The 20,890-nt window shown below is 39.4% G+C and overlaps 1 protein-coding gene across 5 annotated transcripts in view; it reads left to right on the top strand.

Moving 5' to 3' along the window:
- Positions 1 to 20,890, top strand: part of LOC102209722 (suppressor of tumorigenicity 7 protein homolog) — a 56,941-nt gene that overhangs the window by 17,000 nt on the left and 19,051 nt on the right. For 4 of the 5 annotated variants that reach the window (XM_013915422.1, XM_013915423.1, XM_005751139.2 and 1 more), the window contains exon 2: positions 3,098 to 3,133. The exons of the other annotated variant lie outside the window; for it this stretch is intronic. In XM_013915422.1, coding sequence (XP_013770876.1) covers positions 3,112 to 3,133 — 22 coding nt within the window. In that variant the 5' untranslated portion in view covers positions 3,098 to 3,111. The remainder of the gene's footprint in view (positions 1 to 3,097; positions 3,134 to 20,890) is intronic. 5 annotated transcript variants of the gene reach the window in all.

Below are 20,890 nucleotides of genomic sequence, written 5' to 3'. Positions count from 1 at the left end.
TCAGACAGCAGACAACAAAGTGCACGTGCAAATGTGCAAACAAGAGCAGCAAGTGACAGTGTGACAAAAAAAAGCAAAACACAATGTAACATAATAATAAGGTTTTGTGATGATGAGTTGAGGTAGTGGAGGAACGGTAAACATTCCTTTTATATATTCAGTAATAGAGTTTTAGTGCTGTGGTTTCATCGGTAACCAGAATTTGTCAAAGACATTGTTTCTCTTCACCAATTGAAAGAGGTGATGAATGACAACTTTCTCAAGGCTTTTTAAAAAGAATGGCAGTTTGGAAATGGGTCTGCAATTATCTAAAACAATGGGATTTAGGGAGGTTGGTTTTTTTTTTTAATGTCAATTGGGCTGGAAGACATGCACATATATGAGACTATTGATAATAGAAAAAGTATGTGTTAATATGGGCACAACAGAAAACTGAAATTTCAATCTGGCATTCAACAGGAAGAAAGCATGGACAGTCTCTTGGGGGCGGGTGGGTTTAGTAGGTCAGCAGAGCATATGCTGTGCAACTTTGAGAGAAGTGGTGATGGTGGAGCAGCAGTATTAGCATGTTATTGTGGAAGAGTAAACTGTGGAGGCCAATTACATTAAGCATTTTCTGGTGTTTTATGCTTTCTATATACAGTACACCTGCCAAGGAGAACAGCCCTGATATAAACATGTTTAGGATGTTAGATATTAACTAAGAGTAACACAATAAGCACCCTATCACTTATGACTATTGAATGGTAGTTGGAGTTTTAATGGTCAATGGCTTTTCTCCGTAGAACACCAGGAGGCAGTTGGTACTCGAGGTAGCACATTTTTCACAGGAGTTTCATTTTGATAAGTGTGTTTTTTATGTGGGACGTAGATTGTAGAGTGTAACAGGATAGCAGTGATTTTTAACATGTAAAAATAGCATAGTGATATGTGGCTAAACTCTGTGTGCTAAGAACGGGCACATGCGTTATGTTCTTCCATTAGTAGGTAGGTGGGCCCAGAGGTAAGCGTGTGGCTAGGGTTCATGGAAATGATAGATTAAGATGTAAATATGTAGCTATATTTCATATAAGATGTAAATCTTAAAATATTTTTTTATTATCCTAACCTAACACCAGATTTTCCTTATAAGAAAACTATGTTTTGACTCAGTACTGCTGATTTCACATATTTTAACTTAGTAGCAGGGTTAGAGAAGGGGTCTCTTGCCTGTGGTTGAAGAACAAAGACGTGGTGGAGGAGGAGGAGGTGGGTGTATGAGACACAAAAGATGAGAGGCCTCCAACAGTACACGCTCGTCTCTTCAGCAGCTGAGCTAATCCACATGCTAGCTGTCTTCATCGTATTCACAGTGGGGGCCATTAAAGTGTCCGGCTGGATGACCATTTATCTATTTAGGTTTGTAGGCTGGTTGGACAGAAGCTGTTGTGCAGACTGTATCTATTCATTTCCCTAAAGCAGGTTTAGGGCAGATTGCCGCTGCACAGTTGCTGGGTTTTGTGTTTATTTTATTACATTTAGTACCAGTCTTCATTAAGGTGTTACAGTGTGCAATAACGGGCACCTCAGGGTATATGTGTGTCCTAAAAGAGGCGGATCATGGTGTCCTGAATACACTGACTAAACGGTTTCTTGGTACATTGCAGGTTTTTGTTTATTTTAATTTTTTTAATGAATTTTTATAGTGCTTTAGATACGTGCTTACCTATAACTGTCAAACAGAGCAAACACCAATATTTATGCCACTGTACAGCAGTCTCATGACAGCAGGTGAGTAACACTACCATTAAGTTTCTTTCTGTCTTCTATATAATTTCCACTCGCAGTTGCTCTGTTTAATTGTAATCTTACATAACTATCTACTGTGTGTTGTTGTTGCTATTATTATTGTTATTATTATTGCTAAAATAATTCACATTATTGATAATATTGCGATTTAATCTTAAAGTCTTCTGTGCGAGTTTGATTGATGATGTTGTGATCATGGCAGAACATTTTTGTTCTGGCTCGCTGATGGCCGTGTGTGTGTGCGTGTGTGTGTGTGTGTGCGTGTGTGTGTGTGTGTGCGTGTGTGTGTGTGTGTGTGTCAATAGCAAGTAAATACACAGTAATCTCCAATGCTCTGCTTCATACTTGTTTCAATTTGTCGAACTAACAGATGAAAGCCCCCAGCCCCCTTCGCTGCTTCATTGTGTGTGTGTGTGTGTGTGTCCTGTTTGTATCTGTAGCCCTGCCTCTGCCTTTTCTCTCTTTCTCTTTTTTATCATCTAAATATGCTTCCCCCTTGCTTTCCCGTTTCTCGTCCATTGTCATATTTTCCTTTGTTATCTTTTTCTCATCTGCTCTTTTATTGCATCCAGTCTGCTTGTGTTTCTCCTTCTTTCCCCCCCCCCCCCCCTCTTTTCCTCCTTTCCTCTCTCCATCTAGCAGTAGTTGTCAGTCAGTCTTTGACAGCTTTCTCTCTCTCCCTCCTCTGTCCTGACGTCACTCTCTGTTTGCATAGCTATTGTCTTACAACGGCTGCAGTAACAGTGGCAGGAGCTTCCTTGCCAGATTTTCTTTTTTCACTCCCTCCTTTTAGCTCTCCTCTCCCCAGGAAAGACTCTCCCTCTCCCCCACAATCTCACGGTCTCTCTCTTCATTAGTAAATCGTACAGTGGAATGAGAAGTGAGAGAGTGATGGAGAGGATAAGGAGGAGGAGGATATAGACTGCAGAAAAGCAGAGATGCAGTAGCTAGCCACAACCACTTCTCTGTGTCTGGATTTGCTGCGGCTGTGAAGGATTTCTGCCAGTTTTTATTTTATGTTTATTTAGTACTTGATTTAATCCTCCAAAAGCCTCCTTTTTTGGCAGCTGCACTAGCTGTGTGTGTTTGTGTGTGTTTGGAGGAGGGCTTTTAAAGCAGCAACGGATAGCGGAGCTGGGGCATCTGGCTGTCTGGGAGGCAGCGACGGCCGGCTGGCTGCATTGTGTTGCTTTGATGACCCCCGCTGTGTAGCTGCCTGCTCATCAACCTCCCTTCTCTCTCTTTCTCTCTCACCCTCCCCTTTCTCTCTCCTCTCTTTTCTCCTCCTCCTCCTCTCTCTCCATCACAGCTCCCGGCCCAGCCATGTTCGGCACTGAGTCCTCATGTAAGTACCATCACCATCCTTCCGTCTGCCCTGTGTTTGTCTTTGTTTATGGACCTTTTATATTCTTGTGTGTGTGTTTTCTCTGAGGATGAGGAGGAAAGGGAATATGCTAGCTTTCCTCTTCTGTTGCGTTCCATCTTTCCTCATCTCCCTCTCCTCTCTTGTCTTCTTCCTGTTTTGCCTCCATGGTTGCTGGTGGCAGATTGCATGGGGAGAAATCTGGGATCTACCATTTTAGCACAGAGGGTCGGCACTACAAGCTAGCTGGACATGCTGACTGAACCGCCTACCCTGTATTCTCTCTGAGCCTTACCGTGTGTGCATTTCAAATTACCACAAAAAAAGGACCTCCCGTCTCTATGCATTTTCTGTCCTCTTCATAGTAATAGCTTGCTCTTTGAATGAACATGTGTTCTTGTGCATGTTTATGTGAGTGAGCATGTCGGAAGATGGATGCTTTGACCAGAGTTGCATCGTCTCCAGAAGCATCAGTCTGCGCTCTGCTTCTTTCTTACGGCTCAGTCAGATCGCTGCGAGGTGTGAGCTTAGCATTTCCTGTCTTAAATGCTACTGAATCAAGCATAGCACACTGCTCTGTGTCTTTGGACACCAATCAGCCCCTCACCTCCCTCTGAAGTGTTACTAGTGTTGACGTTAAGGTGAGCCAGTGTACTTGTTTCTCCCATTACAGGAATCCTTTTTGCTTAGATCAATACTGTGATGGCTCACTCTACTACCTGTTCATTGTTTTCAGAAGGCCTGAGCTTATGTCATTGATCCTGTCTTGATTGCACAGTCGAGGCTAAAACTAACTTGTTTTGATGTGGGATCATAGCTAGCATGCACACCGGCAATTGCACCAGGAGTGGTTTAGAGCCTAATCTTTGTTTATGAAATGTGCAGCTGATTGGATGACACTGTGCAATATCTTGTAATGGCTTAATGTTGTTGTTGGTGGAGTTTTATTTATTTATTTTTTTAAAGAAATTAAAAGTGGAGATCTTTAGATTTACAATTGCAGGCAGTCATTTTATGAATCAGAAAAGAAGCAATAACAACTTAGATGAAACTTGTGTAAAATATACAACTCCTGCTAATAGTTTAAAGTGTGCTTAGATGCTTAACATGTCTGACCTACCTTTGAACATGCACGCCATTTCCAAGGAAACATATTAATGGAAATGTTAGAGCATGCAAGCATAGACATCTTGCGTACTCCAACATCTGCATTTCCACTTAAATAAATAATACACACATGACTATCAGTGCTTGGTTCATCTGAAATGACTCCAGGTTACAATGGCAGTACGTCTTTAACTGGCAACAATCCTCTGAGGAAGTAAGTGGTGCATCCAAAATGGGGTTATGAAAATGGAAAATACACTTATTTTCCAGTGGAGGGAAAGTTAATAAATAAGATAACACTCTAGTCATTGCTTTAAAGATGTACAGACCAGTCATGCTTTAGTGCATAGTCAACTCCTGATGGTGCATTTCCATCCAGGGAAAAGCCCTGTAGTGCAGTAGTACTGTCTGATTTCAAATTAAATGGTGTTGTAGCTAACTCCCGCTTTAGATAGTAATTTGTATTTCTGTGCTTCATTACTTTTTCATTAGATATAATAATTTTATATCAGATGCACAGTTGTTTATGGACACCATTCTACTTGGCTGTAGCAGAGATGGTACCTGTGACCTTTATTTGGCAGCTTCTCCTCGCTGCCCACTATTCTGAGTTCTGTCCCATTTTGACACAGGCCTGCCAGTCTTTCCATTTTGTCATGTCTGCAGTTTGATACAGGTCGGTTATTAAAGCATTACTGCGTGGTTTTTTTGTTTGTTTGTTTTTGTTTGTTATTAAACAGTAACTCAAAGGACATAATGCTGCATTAAATCTACAGCAAATCCATAACACAGACGAGAGGAGGTCAAGTATGAGTATAGTTCTGATCAGTTCACAGGATATGATTATAGGAGATCGTGAGCACTGTGTTTGCATTTCTTTATGAAAGGATGTACACTTATTTGACTGACGTTTTTAAAATTACAAGTCAGAGCTCGCGATCGTAAACATGCCTTGAACAAACACATTTACTAACTGTTGTGCTTTCCTTGTGGTCATCATACTCGGCCACCTGGCAAATTAAACTGGAAGTACTATCATGCAAAATTTGGCCAATCCCACTGATTCTTGTTTGAACAATACTCTCACCAACACAGTGTATATGTAATGTTGGATGTGGATATTCTTATTTCCGCACATCTTTGCAGGAAGTCATTCGTGACTTCTTGGGTGTTTCCTGACAATAAGCACAGACTACAAAAACACAACGTTCATTTGGCTCTTTAGGTTTAAGTAATAAACTCAACAGTGTTTGTTGACATGGTTAAGCGGGACCCATTTTTATAGGGTATCCTTTGAAATAGCTTTGTTGTGAAAACGGCTTGGGTCCAACAAACACTGCAACAGGAAACAAACCATGGCAATTTTTTGTGTTTATTCGAAACACTAAAATCGTCTCTGGAAATCCTTTGTGTAAGATCATTTTTATAGGAAACCATCCTGCAATACATGGAATATCTTACTTTATCTCTTATTTTTGGGGCTAGATGAAGCTTTCATAAGGCTTGTCAAGTCCTGCTAAGCTTTCGCAGCAGACTGTGTGGCTGTGAGAAAGAACTCAGGGGTGTCTGATTTGCGTATTGTTCAGAAGATCATCTCCTCTCAAGTAGGTGTAGCAGGTAAGAGGAACAAAAACTTCTAGATAATCCTAATTTAGAGCTCAAATGTAAATGGCTTTATCCTTTTTTTGTTTGTTTGGGGGTTTTTTTGCAGTGTTTTACTGTTTTAAAATGAGCTATATTTTGAGACATCGCAGTTAGAGTGACTAGTCTATTTTGAGCTCTGTGCAGCATTGACATTGTAGGTCGGTGTTCAGGTTTGGTGGGAAATGTGCCGAATTGCTTTCTGGCTCTAAAATCTGTTCTCTCTTTCTAATAAGGACAGATGGTAGCAGGAGAGAAAAGCCTGGGAAGTCACTTCCAACATGTTTGTCCTCTTCAGTACAGCAAAAGATAAATGTGCACCATATTTATTGATTCTTGTTATATAAAGTAGAACTAATTTGGCAGTACATGTAGGATAGTATATGGATGTGACAGCTGTAATTTTTCTGTGTCTGCTTATTCAACAATTTTCTTTTCTTTATTTATTTTTACAGTTGAGCAAAAGGAATGTGACTTTATAACAGGTGAACAAATACAGATAAAATATGTGCTAATGCAGCAGAATTCTGTTTAACCAGACTAATATTTTGATATCATGAATTAAATTTTCCCAAAGGTGTTATGGAAGTGTTGAAATATACTGGCAATTTCTCTGTTTTCAACATCCACCTGGATTTCTAAACTTATGGACCCGCAAATATCAACTACTTTGCACACTTCTGTGAACAGTTACCTTGTGTCACAGTCATAAACACACACACAGATGGGACTCATTTGTACATACGTTTGACCTCAATAGCTGTTACCTTCCTGTCCCCTTCTTTTCAGCAAAGTAGGTTTTAGGTAATGGTAACTGTGTTGTGCCTTCCTTTTTTGCTCTCGTTTTGGCCTGTTTGTTGTCAGGGTGCTGTGAGGAAGTGGTTCAGTAGTTCTACAGTCAGTCTATACTTGATCAGAATTGAGGTCAGTACGCACAGCTTTCTAGATTGTATCACTTCGTTCAGTAGCCTTGAGACTAATTATTGTATGGTGTTAAACTGTCTTAAGGGGACATGATGATGATCTTATCATGGATGTGAACTCGAAGAAATCAACAGTGGCATAGGACTGTTTCTATTGGCGTTATTATTACTTTAATAGTCCTTGGATTTAAGAAGTAAGAAGTAAATGTCTTGAGACTTGCAGTACTTTGCTGTGGACACAGAAACCATGGACAAACAGTGATTCTTGTTTACAACTTTTGTTTTTTTTAATCTCCATGGATGTCCATATGGAGTATTGTGCTCACCATCACTGACTTGGAGAGACAGTTGACAGACTACACCAATCATAGCTAGCTTTCACAGTGACATTTCTGGTATGTTACTGTGACGGTATGTAAGGAACAAACTGTTGGAAACAGGAGTGTAGATAAATTAACACTGGCTGTCTTGTGTTGATGTAGACGAGAGACTCTGGGTCCTTTTCAAAAGAGTGTTCGCTCCATTACGGCGTGTGCAGAAGAGCGATTTGGGCATTCTTTTGGTCAATATTACAGTGAATGTAACAAAAAAACCAAGCAAACATGTAGATGTAGGATATGCTTATAAGTAACTATGACACAGTATAGATAACTTTTTCCCTCTTGATATATTTTTTTTTGTTCAGATGCTCAGATATGTCTTTTCCTATGTTTCGAACATTTGTAACGTTACCTTGTGTCTCGCATAAGTAGCGTACATGCAATGCTAACTGTAAGAACATATTAAGCCTGCAAAGATTTTCTCCCAGGTTAATTGATTGTTTATCGATCTAAGTTCATGGTAAGTTTGAGTATATATATGTGATCAATACTTTCAGGGTGAATTGTGAACCTTGGCAGCTGTTTGTTTGGAGCATTTCTTCAACACAGGGATAACCATTAGACATGATGACTTACAGAAAAAAACAAATGGGGGAAAAATGGCTTGAAGTGTTATGGTAGCTGAATTGCAGAAGGCATGAGCATTTTTTTAATTTATTAAGGACACACTGATGCCAGCTGAATAATTTCACCCTCAAATAGATGACCACAAAATGCTGATTTGCTGGTTTCAAACCAGTATTTCTTTAAAAGTGCTGTTCAGACAGTTTTTATCTTTTAAAGGAAGCCTGTGAAACCAGCAGATAAAGGACAAACACATGAGCCTCTGTATAAAACACTGATAAAAGACTGGCACGAAGGGAAAATGTGAATTTTGTGTTGCTACCACTTCACAAATACCTCAGTGTTTCTATAAAATTGAAGCTAATCATTAAAATCTCTACCAAAATATTTGTGCTGTGTAACCATTTCCACCCCTTCATAATGCATAATGCACTCTTTGGCCACATGCCTGCTTTGCCTGAAATCAATAATCATCACCTGGGCTTCAGATACATTTGGGATCAAGAAGTTATGATACCAAGAAGTAAAATCTGTTGGAGTATTTCTGTTGTTTGTTGAAATTTCTCTGTTTTCTAGTCAATGTGGTGTCGCAGAAACATAATAGCTTCCCTCATGACTGCTCCTGCATCCATCAGTGGATATTAATGAAGTACACTGGCTCTCTGTCAGTCAAGACATCTGAGGACAGGCCTGTGCAGCAATTTAAATAGCATAGTAACCCATCTATTAAGATACCGATACTTTATGAATGAAAAGCCAGCAGACAGTGTGAGACTTCTGCTTTTCTTTTCTAAATTACTTTATATTCACAAAATATTTATTAATGTAAGTTTAACTGTTTGATTTCCTGTTCTGCACTGACTTTAGCTTCTGAGTCTCTCTCTGCACTGATTGTATTTCTCCTCCCACCAACTTCTGTATAGTAATAATGACTTGTAACTGTTCTTTTAGGCAAGTAGCCCAGCTGACAGCTTTGCAGAGCAAGCAGCCACGTATATGAATCTTCTCTGTTTATGTACTTATCAGTAATAATTTGGGTCACATTGTCAATGGAGCGTCGATCCTTTGTTTTATGTAGCGCTATCCACCCAAACATAATCCTATGTTTGTTATGAACTCTGGAAATAGCTTCTTTCTTTTTCTTTTCTTTTCTTTTTCTTTTTACCCCTCGGCCATATAAAAGGCTGATGGAGTATTGTTGTCATCCTGTTGGGCGGACAGCGTGGACACCATGGACACCCAAGTATGTAGAGGCAATAACTGGGGAACAAGACCATGTGGCATTTTTGAAATTCATACCATCTGCTAAAAATCTTGGACGAGTTTCAGTGACTTCGACCTCAAGGTCAAGGTCAGAGATCAAATTTTCTGAAAATCTTATGAATGCAGTAACTCAAGAAGAATATCACCTCGGATTTTCAAATTAATCCCATTTGCTAGGAGGCTGGGGGATAGTACTGCTGGCCACCAGTGTTTTTATAGTGGGGAAACCATCCTTATCCCATATGTTATAACATTCAACGTCACCTAATCACTAGCCTACGAAAAGAAATGGTGTAGCCTTGCCTGTGCGACTCGCATCAGGAAGTGGCCAGTGCCCGTCACCAGCCTATCAGGACAGCGTGTCATTAAGTCCACGAATATTTAGCTTTGCATTTGCTCTCATTTTGCATTCTGAAGATTTTCCCTCACTATACCCAAATCCTGGAAACCACCCAACTGATTAGTCCAGGAAGCAGCCACTAAACTTTTTAACAATGATCCTCTATTGGTGAGAGAGTTTACCCCCCAAGTAAAATCAAGGGCCAGAAAATTATCAGAATTTTCTACTCTGAGAGCTGTTTCAAATAACCTGATCAAGACTGATTATTTGACTCTGTGTAGACATTTGAAGAACTAGTACTTTTGTAGGGTGGCTGGTAATAGAACAAAACAAATATATTTGTCAGAGTGAGAGTCTGCTTGGCATCCCGGCAATTGCCAGCGACTGGTACATTACAAAACAGCAAATGTGTTTTGTGTTTCAAATCTCACTACTTCCTCTCTTCATTGGAATGTTTGTTTCTAACATTTACCATGAAGCAAAATTAAGACATCCTATACCAACAGAAGGGTACAACAGTGAATAATTGAGCCAGTTGTAATTGATGAACATAATTCATTGGCTTTAAGTAAACATTGTCAACATATAAACATATGTCTCATTCTTAGTATTGTGCTGATAGAACAGAACAATCACAGATTTCTTGTTGTTGTTTCTTATTTTTCCCTGGCTTTGGAGTGTAATGCAGCACACCCCACATGAGGATAACTGTTCCATGTGTAGTTAAGTCTGTTGCTTTTTAAGGGGCAGCAGTATTTTTCAGCATGCAGCAAAAACACTGAGTAGGATTTTAAAGCCCTGATCAGCATGGTCTATGGCATTTCTTTGGAAGCTTAATGTTAAATTGCCAACAATATCCCTACTAATAAGGATGAGCTCATGGGAATGCAGCTGGCATATGTAGGTATGTTTTCATTGTGGGAGGATTGCTTTGGGCCATACCTTAGTCAAACAATCCATCAGTGTATGTTCTTTCATCAGTGGTAATTTTGGAATACTTATTTTTTTTTTAAAGCTGGATATTGCTTTGGCTGTTTGCGTGAGAGGGTCACTTTATCTTTCAGTGCAGGGATGAGCCACCAATGGCCTTTAACCTCAGGAAACTTCAGGTTGTGTATTGTATTTGCTGTTCTATTGTCCGTGCCCAAGAGCAGAATAAGGTGCTTACTGAAGATGGCCATTTGATGAAAGCACTCTGACGGCAACCAGCTGTCTCTGTTGCTGTGGTAACCCCCGTAAGAACAGCAAGACGGCAGAGTGATCAGGTTTCTGTGGTAACTGCTGACTACTGCTATTTTGGTCTTCTGAGCTCATATAGTGGCTGGAAGTCAAGAGAGCTAAAAATGAGGCTTATTGTAGTTAATGGGCTTTCAGTAAGGTCTTATATACCATGAAAGCAACACTAATGTATTTGATTGGATCATGACCTCTGACCCTAAATCCTTACTAAATAGGTGCAAGGCCCAGTGGTAAAACTATTGCCTACTGTTGTACAGCCAGCACTACAAAAGAGGGATTATCCAGTACTGCCATAGAGACCCCATACTAAAGACTTAACCCAGGGGTGTCAGAGATTGTATCTCTAAAGGCCACACTGGGAAATTAGAACCAGACATCCAGTTATCTTTTTTATTAAACAAAACCCAAAACAAAATTTTAAAAATTCCCCTCTCGCCCCTGCAGGCGGTGATTATCCTTCAAGCTTGGGTCCTCTACCAGAGGCCTGGGAGCTTGAGGGTCCTGCGCAGTATATCTGCTGTTTCTAGACCTGTGCTTTTCTGGACAGAGAACTCTGATGTTGTTCCTGGGATCTGCTGGATCCATTTGCCATTGCCTCTCTCAGGAGTCACTGCATTGAGTGCTCCGATTACCACTAGGATCACTGTTGCCTTCTCTGTTGAGCTTTCGTGTTCCTTCTTCCTGATGTTGCTATCAGTCGGTATAGCTACATATATCACTATGGCCGTCTTCCTCTGCTTGTCCACCTCTACTATGTCCAGTTGGTTAGCCATCACCAGTTTGTCCATCTATATGTAGAAGTCCCACAGGATCTTAGCTTGGTCGTTCTCGACCTCCCTAGGGGCCGTCTTCTGTCTCGCCATTTTGACCTCCGGACTTCCAGGTCATATTCAGCACACATGTCTCCAGTTGACGAATTGGAATATAGAACTGCCATTTGGTACACTTCTATGCTTTGTCAGAAACATATATCTGAGCCACTAAGTTTAAATGACCACAGTCTATTGTTAAACGATTTGACTACGTGGTGCGTGAAATTGTGTAAAAAGCCCATTTAATTGCATTCATTTAACCATTCTTTGTTTTTTTTTCAAGCTGGCCTTCCTCAGTAGTGTTAACCTTGCTGTTTTAATAGCTGCTTTATTTTTTCTCTCTCTGCCTTGTACAAAATGTACATTTGCAGACAAATCAAGGCAAACAAAGAAATAAAGGAAAATCAGTATTATGGAAAATCTCCACAACAGCAAATACTTCTATTAACCCTCCAATGTCAGAACTTCCTATTCCCTGACAGTTATTGTGCTTTTTAAATTTAAAATACACGGAGAACAGTCTTGGCTATTTTTACGGTCCTCTCTAAATCCAAGATATTGTTAGATACATCATCTATTGTTATGTTACCAACCTTATCACATTACTAAATATCTGTATATGGATTTAAGGCTGGTTGTGAATGTATTCAACAGACAGGACCAGCTCCCGGGCCATTTGCTGTTGCCATCCTTAACTTCAGCATTGCATAGCCTGTGCCAACAGAAACACAGCTGAATATCCTGAGCTTTAATAATCAGAGACTTGGCAAGAACCAGTAGCGGTGAGGTAATTCTGCATCTCTTTAGTTTATTCTCACCCTGCTCTCTTTTGCATATTGCTGAATTTATTTGAGTACTTAACTATGTTTGTTTTCATGTTTTCTTTAAGCAGGTTTAAATATTTAAACCTGCTTAAAGTGCCTTCATCTCTGGTATGTCAGCAAATTTGATTCCCACCAGAGTCACAAGATAGGTAGTTGCTGGTGCATTTGTGGCTTAAATTACAGTTGGTGGATAATTTAAGAGTATCCTTGATATTAATTTTAAGTGGTGATGTATTTCTTTGTTATAAGTTGTTAAGAGTTGAATTGTTTAAAGCATAACATATTCTGAACATTGACATACACTATCAGTGTTAGTACTGGCGTTCAAATTCCCATGGTGATCATCCAATTGAAAGCTTCTTATCCCTCCAAATCCCTGCTTGTCTGGATAACGTTCACCTGTAATTACTCCAAGAGAACTCCGAAGGATGCAACTAACCTCAAAAACCAAGCAGGTTCAGTGTAAGCAGAGTCAATTTAATGAGATAAGCTGGTCCCTATGCTGTTGGTGGGTGAGATGACGCATTATAACATGACTGTTTTTGGTGTTCACCCTCCTCCATAATTATTATGTGTGCTTGGCTGCTGATGAAAAGTATTTTTAGGTTACCAGAATGAGCTTTAATGGGAATAAGGCTTGAAGCACAATGATATGGACAGAATCTCATACCAGTCTGTGTGAAGAGTATTTACCAGTTCACTTAAGGGGCAGGTAAACATGGTGGAGCTTTGCTGTCTGCCACTAAAAGAACAGACTCACAACGTACCGGGGTATCCTTTAACTTACCTTATCTCTATTTAATTACCTTAACATTGCCAGTCAGGATAAGCGGTCACGAGAAGCTGGTTATCAACTCACTAAATTAACCCAGGGTTTCCAGAGCTAGGCAGGAACACATGTATGAACTTGAGTGAAATCTCATACGTAATTCATAGAGTTTAATAATATGTCAGCCCACCCTGACAGAGTCGAAGCTATAACAGCTTCAACTCTTCTTTGAGAAATACATTTCTGAGATGGACACTGATGTTGGAGGCGAAGGCCTGGCTCACAGTGTCCTTAGTCCCAAAGGTGTTCTATCAGTTTGAGGTCAGGACTCTGTGCAGGCCAGTGAAGTTCTTCCACACCAAACTCCCTCATCCATTTCTTTATGGACCTTGCTTTTTGCACTGATGCACAGCCATGTTGAAACAGGAAGGGCCCATTCCCAAACAAACAAAGATGGGAGCATGAAATCGTCCAAAATGTCTTGCTGAAGCATTAAGAGTTCTTTTCACTAGAAATAAGGGGCCGAGTCCAACTCCTGAAAAACAACCACACACTATAATCCCCTCACCCCCCACCAAACAGATAAGTACCATTCTCATGGCAACCGCCAAACCCAGACACATTTGTTGCATTGCCAGACAGAGAAGCATGATAACATGAGGGCCACGTGAAGTTTGGAGGTCAGTACTGATTGACTCTGTGGACTATGCGCCTCAGCGTCTACTGACCCTGCTCTGTGATTTTATGTAGCCTACCACTTTATGGCTTAGTTGCTGTCATTCCCAAACATTTGGGATTTTGTGGAGCTTTTTCTTTCTTTCTCAGAATTGTGGTAAAATTAGTATTTCCATCCTCTTTATCATCAGGGTAGTATGGCCATAAGCTATACGGCCTTCCAATTCATCCATGTGAGTGTGTGTGAATATTACATAAAAATGCTTAGGTGTGTATATATAAAAGCACTGTATGAATGTGTGTGACTGAGTAAATGAGACTTGTAGTGAAAGCACTTTAAGTGCTCAAAACTGAGTGGAAAGGCGTTGTACAAGTACTAGTCCATTTACTATTAATCAGACTCTCATTACGCTTAGTAGTGTTTGTTGCTCGTGTTTTGTAAAGGAGCAGTGCGTTACTAAATCATTGGCGGTTGCTATCTTTTGTTTTTTGTTTTTTTAATCATTCCTCTCTGTGGATCCTCAAGGAAGCACAGTAATAATTGAATTGGCTCAGCAGCATCTTGTAGAGGAAATTGCTGCATTTGTCATCATCTTGTTCAACCATAAACGTGATATTGCAGCTAATCTTGTCAGCCTTTTAATTTTCCATTGCTTTCCACATCATCACTCTAGTGTTTCAGCAGGCTGAAAAAAGAAAGGAAGTGCCTCATGACCCGAATGTTATTGAATCTAATAAATTGATCAAGTGAGAAATTATGCCTCTGACGTGAGCTGATGATAATGTTAAACCGTCCCCTCAACAGCTCTGTGGGGACAAAAATATTTAAACCTGAGTTTTCTCCATTTAAAATGGGTCCGTGGACATTTTGATAAATGACATGATACTTGGCTGAGGCTAAAAGTAAAAGGGTGTGTGTGTGTGTGTGTGTGTCAAAGAGGCTGCTGCTTAAATTAATTTGTATTAAATAAAGGTTAACAGAAAATAATGATTTCTTTTGTATTATTAACAGATTTGAAGGGTCTTCCATATCTCTAAAAGATTGCTTCATCCATTTTCCTGTAGGGTCATTTGGGGTTGTCATGGTTACCTCTGCAGGAGGAGACTAAGTAGCAAACCTCCCCCACCTCCCTTTATTAAAATCCATGTTATTGATTGGCTGGACTGGCATCTTCAGACTCCCCTTTGTACTTATTCTGCTGGTTTACTAGAGGAAGAGGAGGACAGAACTGGCTCACAGTTGTGTTGCCCTGCTGTCATTCAAAGACGGGCCCCAATCAAGAAAACGTGACCAAACCAGAGCCCTCACTAATAAATGTGCTCTATGAAAGTTGACTAGCTTCTGATTAGATGTGGGTATTGATATGGACTCCCAAAGGCTTTGGTTTTTGTTCCTTTTCTTTTTGAAAGAGCAACAAAACATCAGGTTTAACCAAAAATATATATATTTCTTTTACTTTTTTGAAGTAGCAAATGTTAGTGTGCTGGTGGCTCCAGTGGATATGTCAGTGGAATGGAGGGTAAGTTATCTGGTGCTGCTTTATTTGGTGTGCAGCTGACGGGCTATGTGTAGTCAGGAACTGTATGGCAGCCGTGTTTCTGATCTTTTTCTTTGCACACGGCCTTTATATTGTATAGCAGGTGGTCCTGTACATTTCGTATTGATATTCATGAAGTGGACTGTTTGCTCAGCGCGTGGGTGAAGGCCTGCTGATTTTGTGTGTGTGTGTGTTATGTTTTAGTTGTGTATCTGTGTGTGCTTGTGTGTTAGGAATATGCGAGCTGTTGCTGATATCTGTGTTTACAAAGTGGCCTGTTGTGGATGGCTTAATAAGCCTTGTTTGGTGTTTTTTGCTTTTGTGTGTTTTTTCTTTCTGCCACCTGTGCTTGTTTTTCATGTATTGCTTTTATTCTCTAATGATATTAAAAAAGATATTTTAAATGGGGAAGAAGGGTTATTTTGATTGTATCAGCATCTACAAAGCTCCTGCACAAAATCCCAGTTGTTGTAAGATTACAACAGCAATTGCCTTGTCCATCAGTTATTCTCTTTTTTTCCAGTTGCTTTATTGACATGAACGGAACGCAATGTTAATGCCAATGCATTTAAGGCCTCCCCAAAGCAGTTTTGTATGTTGCATTTTATTTTAAATCTTTTTTTAAATGAAGATAACAAATCTTGTAAAACAATGATCTTCTAGGTGCTTAAAAAGACACTTAAAAAGCAGATTTTCTGCTGGCATCTCTCTGGAAGTTTTTATTGTTTTACTTTCTAGTCTTTGTGTAAATTATGCTTTCTCTGATTTAAAATTATTGGCTTTTTTGATATTATGATTACACACTTGTAAATTAGATGAATATTTTTGGGCTGCTGTGTTTAAGTGGCACCTTAACTCATTCACTGCCATTGACGTCTATAGCCGTCAATTGCAGTGAATGAGTCAATGGGTTTAACTCATTCACTGCCAATGGCTGGCAGTGAATGAGTTAATTGCAGAAGACTCTCAGTTTTTGTCCTGGAACAGGTTCTATATTTATGTTTGGATGTTGAGCATTATACAATACAAATATGGATACAGTCTGTCTTCTGATTAATAGAGACTTAGCTGTTAGATCTTTTTTCCGCGCAAGGGAAAAGTACCAGTTTGGCTCTACGTTCTTTGTTTCAACTGTTTCCATAGATACCCAAAATAAATTCCTCGTATGTTTAGATGAGTTACTTTAACTGTCTCTGTCCTCGGTTAACACAGTTCTTAAGTTTGAAGATCATTAATTTTTCAGTGCTGATAATAATCTAACATGTGTGCACAAATGGTAGCTACTGTGAACATTTCTCTTGGCAATAAGTAACAGAGCCTTGTTAGAAATAACACTAAATAAGCTCTGAGCTATTCATATAGCCTGGAATTTTTTTTTCTGCATTAAAGGCATGTTGTCAACCCTGCACATTTACACGAAGGTAAAGCCAAAATCTCAAAACCATGGACCCTGTTACACATGCACTTTTGCTGCGGTGAGAGATGTCCATCTTAGTAAAAGGTCAGCAGAGGTAGTCGGACCAAGACAGGCTCTCCTTCCCAATCAGCAAGGGCCTGCAATATGAGCCAGGCTATGAGGCCCTGCCTAATCAGCACTGCCAACTAGCATTTCAAGCATGAACAGCTGAGCTGCAGTGACTTACAACATACATTGGGATGCAGGCAGCCTCCAAGACCCTCCTAGCTTTGTCTCATGCCACCCGCAAACTGCTTCTTACAAGAAAACACGAGATTAATGCACGTCTTTAAGCACAGCCATCACCCTGTTACAGCAACCTATTCCCAGTGCTGAAAGTTACAGCTCTGTTTTTAGATTAAGTCAACTAAACTATCTGAAAATGTGTCTGTATTGCTTTTTTATTCCCAGTGCTAATCCAATATGCATTTGTGCGTCTTAACCCCTTCCAAGCTCTTTAAACGTTTTAAATGTAATCAGCAGTTCAACAACATGAAAGAAGAAACTCGTAGGATACAGTTCAGCTCCATATGTGAGCAGTAAAGCTTGTCCCCAAGAAACTTGCCACTTCTTTATTCATTTACAAAAAGGGGCGTCCATCTAATATTAGCAAGGTGTACCTGATGAAATAGCTGGTGATTTAAGATCTTTTTGACCAGAGTACAAATACAATGCTATTGCATTTACATAGAATTTTTCAGGTATCTGTTCTCTACTTATTATACCACAGATAACTTTTTACTTTTACTTCCTACATTTTTACACAAAAAGCTGTACTTTCTACTTCTACATATTAAAAATTGATTTCTACTTACTTCTACAAACAGGCTCGTTACTCTAGGTTGTGGTTTAAGTACTTCAGAACCTAAATAGTGCTTTTTTAAGTTAACATTTCAATCAGCTCAACAAAGCTTGTTGCACGCTGTGTTGTGTGAAGGTGTGGAGCTGTATGTTTCAGGGAGAGAAAAGAATTCAAGCTAACTTTAGTCACAAAGACAAACGATGTAAGACGTTAGACAGGACAGGGGAGTGAGAAGCAAGGTTAGATTTAAAGGACTGAACAGTGAAGTTTGTATGATGTATTTTCAATATTGTGAAATGTCCTGTAAACAAAGTAAGCTATACTAACTTTGCGTTACTCAAATGTCAAAACTACTGGGTAGTTTAGTGCTGGATTGCACAGCTTGTCATACTGTGGTGAGTTTGAAGCATTGTCTTGGACTGATGCACAGTGGGTGTGGTCCTCATGGTTATGCTAGGCTATGTCAAGTGTAGCAGAAATGAACTTGAATTTAAGCTGATGATGCTCAGACTCATTCACTGAATTCCACCTTTATACCAACTGTATACCGTCTAGTTAAAGACAGTATAAACAGTATAGTGTCAGTGTAGGGGATGGACAGCAGCCAGGACGGCTTACAAAACGTCTTGTTAAATTCAGTTGTGTAAATCCTGTATGTTTTCACTTTTACTTGAGTAAAGTTGCTTCAATACTTCAACTTTTACTGGAGTATTTTTGTTGACCAAAAGTTCTTTTTGTCATCAAGCTGAACTAAATTGCGTCTTTGAGAAAAGAGCCAGCATTGTAGAGGAAATAGGAGTTCTTGATTTATGATGCAAAGATAAGAGAAGACAACTTGAGAGCTTTGTACACAAAAATACATTAAAAACATGACAGTTTTATCTTGATATTGCTTTAAAAATTATTGGAAGAAAAGATATTGTTGAAATTAAAATCCCTAGTGCAGTGTATGTTGTATGTCATAAATAAATGCATTACTCAAAGAATCAGAATGGGATTAGAGCTATCTGTCGACACAGGGGTCAGCCATGCTGTTTTGAAAGTATTTTAAAAGGACAGAATATTGATAAGATTGCATGCGCCGATCTGAATCAATTTCCTTATTGATGTCATGATCAGACTGTGTAGTGTACATTATGATTTTTATAGTTCACTTGGAGCACAGAAAGTAAAGGTGATCTGAGATGTAATACCTCCTACTTCCTGGATCTGGATCAATTAAAAAAATGAAACATTTCATTAACTTAAATAAATGGTAACTTGTTTGGCTACAGACAAACCACTATGGAGAGAACAAAAATATTTGCATGAGATTAAGGTGCTGCAAAAGCTGCACTTTGATGAACAGTGCTCATCAAACTTGGAGGCTTATAATGTATTTGACCATTTGGAAGTGGTTCTTTATTATCATCCTTCAAAAAGGATCAGTGATTTTTATTTAAAACACAAATTAACTGACGTCTTACTTTTTCTTTTCTTGTAACTGATGGACACACTTTGTGTATGTGCGTATATGAGATAGAAGACTGCGTGTATGTCTGAATAGGCGTGTTCACGTGTGTCTCACGTCGTGTCTTTTATCATTCAAGTCAGGCCAGCAGTCTGCCGACTGTCCCCCCTCTTCAGTAAAGGTCACATCTTTTGTTGTCTCCAGTGACATTTAGTTCTGAATCTGCCTGATAGAATTTGTCCCTCCAATTCATCTTCTTACTCTCAAACCCGACTCTCTCGCTATTTTCTGGCTAGTATTAACTCTTGGTAGTAATTGTAGCAGCCAACGAGGCTAAAGGAAAGTGCAGTTAGAGCATGAAGTGTCACCAGGTTGGGTCATGGCAATGTAACAAATAAAATTAGTGTGTGGAAGAATTGTCTCCTCACATTGACGTTAGATTGAACCATTAGTTTAAGTATGCAGGATTTTGATGATTAATAAAGTTTGTCAAACATGGTAGGTTCTCAAAGCCATTTTTCATTGTAAATTCAATTCAGTAACATGAATTTGGAATAATGTAGCGCTTACTCCCAGCAGGATGTGGAGCGCATGGACTGGTGAACTAAGCATGATTTCAGTCAAGCTTCATGATTGTAGTTAGTTGCAGAGCCATGTAAATGAGAGAACCTTGTTCTGCATATCAAATTAAATAGCTGTTAAAACAGAGGCAATGTGAGTCTGGCTACACAGCAAAATCTCCAGTGTTAAATTAACACTAGAGAGTGTCTATATGGGTCCACACCTCTGAGTGTTAAATACAACACTGTTGAGTGTTAACCTAGTCAGTTTTGAAGATTAACAATGGCTAACACTGAGCAGTGCTGATTTTCTAACACTGGAATATTTCTCACATTTTTAGTTATTTTCCAGTGTTAGAAAATCAGCACTGCTCAGTGTTAGCCATTGTTAATCTTCAAAACTGACTAGGTTAACACTCAACAGTGTTGTATTTAACACTCAGAGGTGTGGACCCATATAGACACTCTAGTGTTAATTTAACACTGGAGATTTTGCTGTGTAGCTGAAATCAGTGTCACAATAACTCTTACATTTTCTGAGGAGTAAAAGCTCTTTTCTGTCTCAGCTTTTTGTTCTTTGACTTGACTACAGCAGCTTCCTATAACCCTCAGGTCATCCTCTGTCTGAAATAAGTTGTTTCAGCACCTTTCCCTTTAAATGAACTTCTTGTGATTCGCCGCCCCTCACAAACTAAAAGGTTAAACAGCAGGTGGTCGTGGACTCTGACTCTTATCTGCTCCCTTACAGAGTGCACACTTAGGATTACTTGTAAATGCACTGATCTCATCATTTTAGACTTTGGTAAATCAAAATATACCAGCATTTACATAATGCTTTTCTAGGCCACTTAAAGCCCTTTAGACGATATGAACTATATATGTTTTTACTGTTTATGAAAAGTTGGGGAGTTTTTGTACAAACTAAAAATAGATCTACCCTTTAGTTACCGGTAACAAAAACCATTTCACGTTTCTGACAGCCAATAAATCCAAATCCAGAATGATGTAAAACAGGGATAAATAAATGTTGTATTCTGATGTCAAGCTTTAATTGTTTTGGGAGTTTGAATGTGTGACATTTGGATTATGAATATACTAACACTGTATATTAGTTATGGCTAGATTTATTGGCTGGATGAAAAATGCTTTTCCAGCCAGACAGCAGTGGTTGAGAGACCAGACACTGCAGACTTACAGCAGCTGCTAAGCCTGTTTTTCCATAGACCTAACTGAAAGAGCTTCTCTGCTGGGATGAGAGCCTCCACTTCACTGCAATGAATAGCTGTCCAGCTGCACTTAATTTATGCACGTGTGTGTTTCTGAGTGCAAATGAGGCTGGGTTTCTGAATCTTTTGTCCGCCTTTCTTATCCTCCGTGTGATTCACAGGAAATTAAC

This window comes from Pundamilia nyererei, unplaced genomic scaffold (assembly GCF_000239375.1).
Source record: "Pundamilia nyererei isolate P.nyererei 1_Seehausen unplaced genomic scaffold, PunNye1.0 scaffold00301, whole genome shotgun sequence".
Lineage (NCBI taxonomy): Eukaryota > Metazoa > Chordata > Actinopteri > Cichliformes > Cichlidae > Pundamilia > Pundamilia nyererei.
The sequence above is the reverse complement of the archived record's forward strand: the minus strand, read 5'-3'. Positions and strand labels throughout refer to the sequence as shown.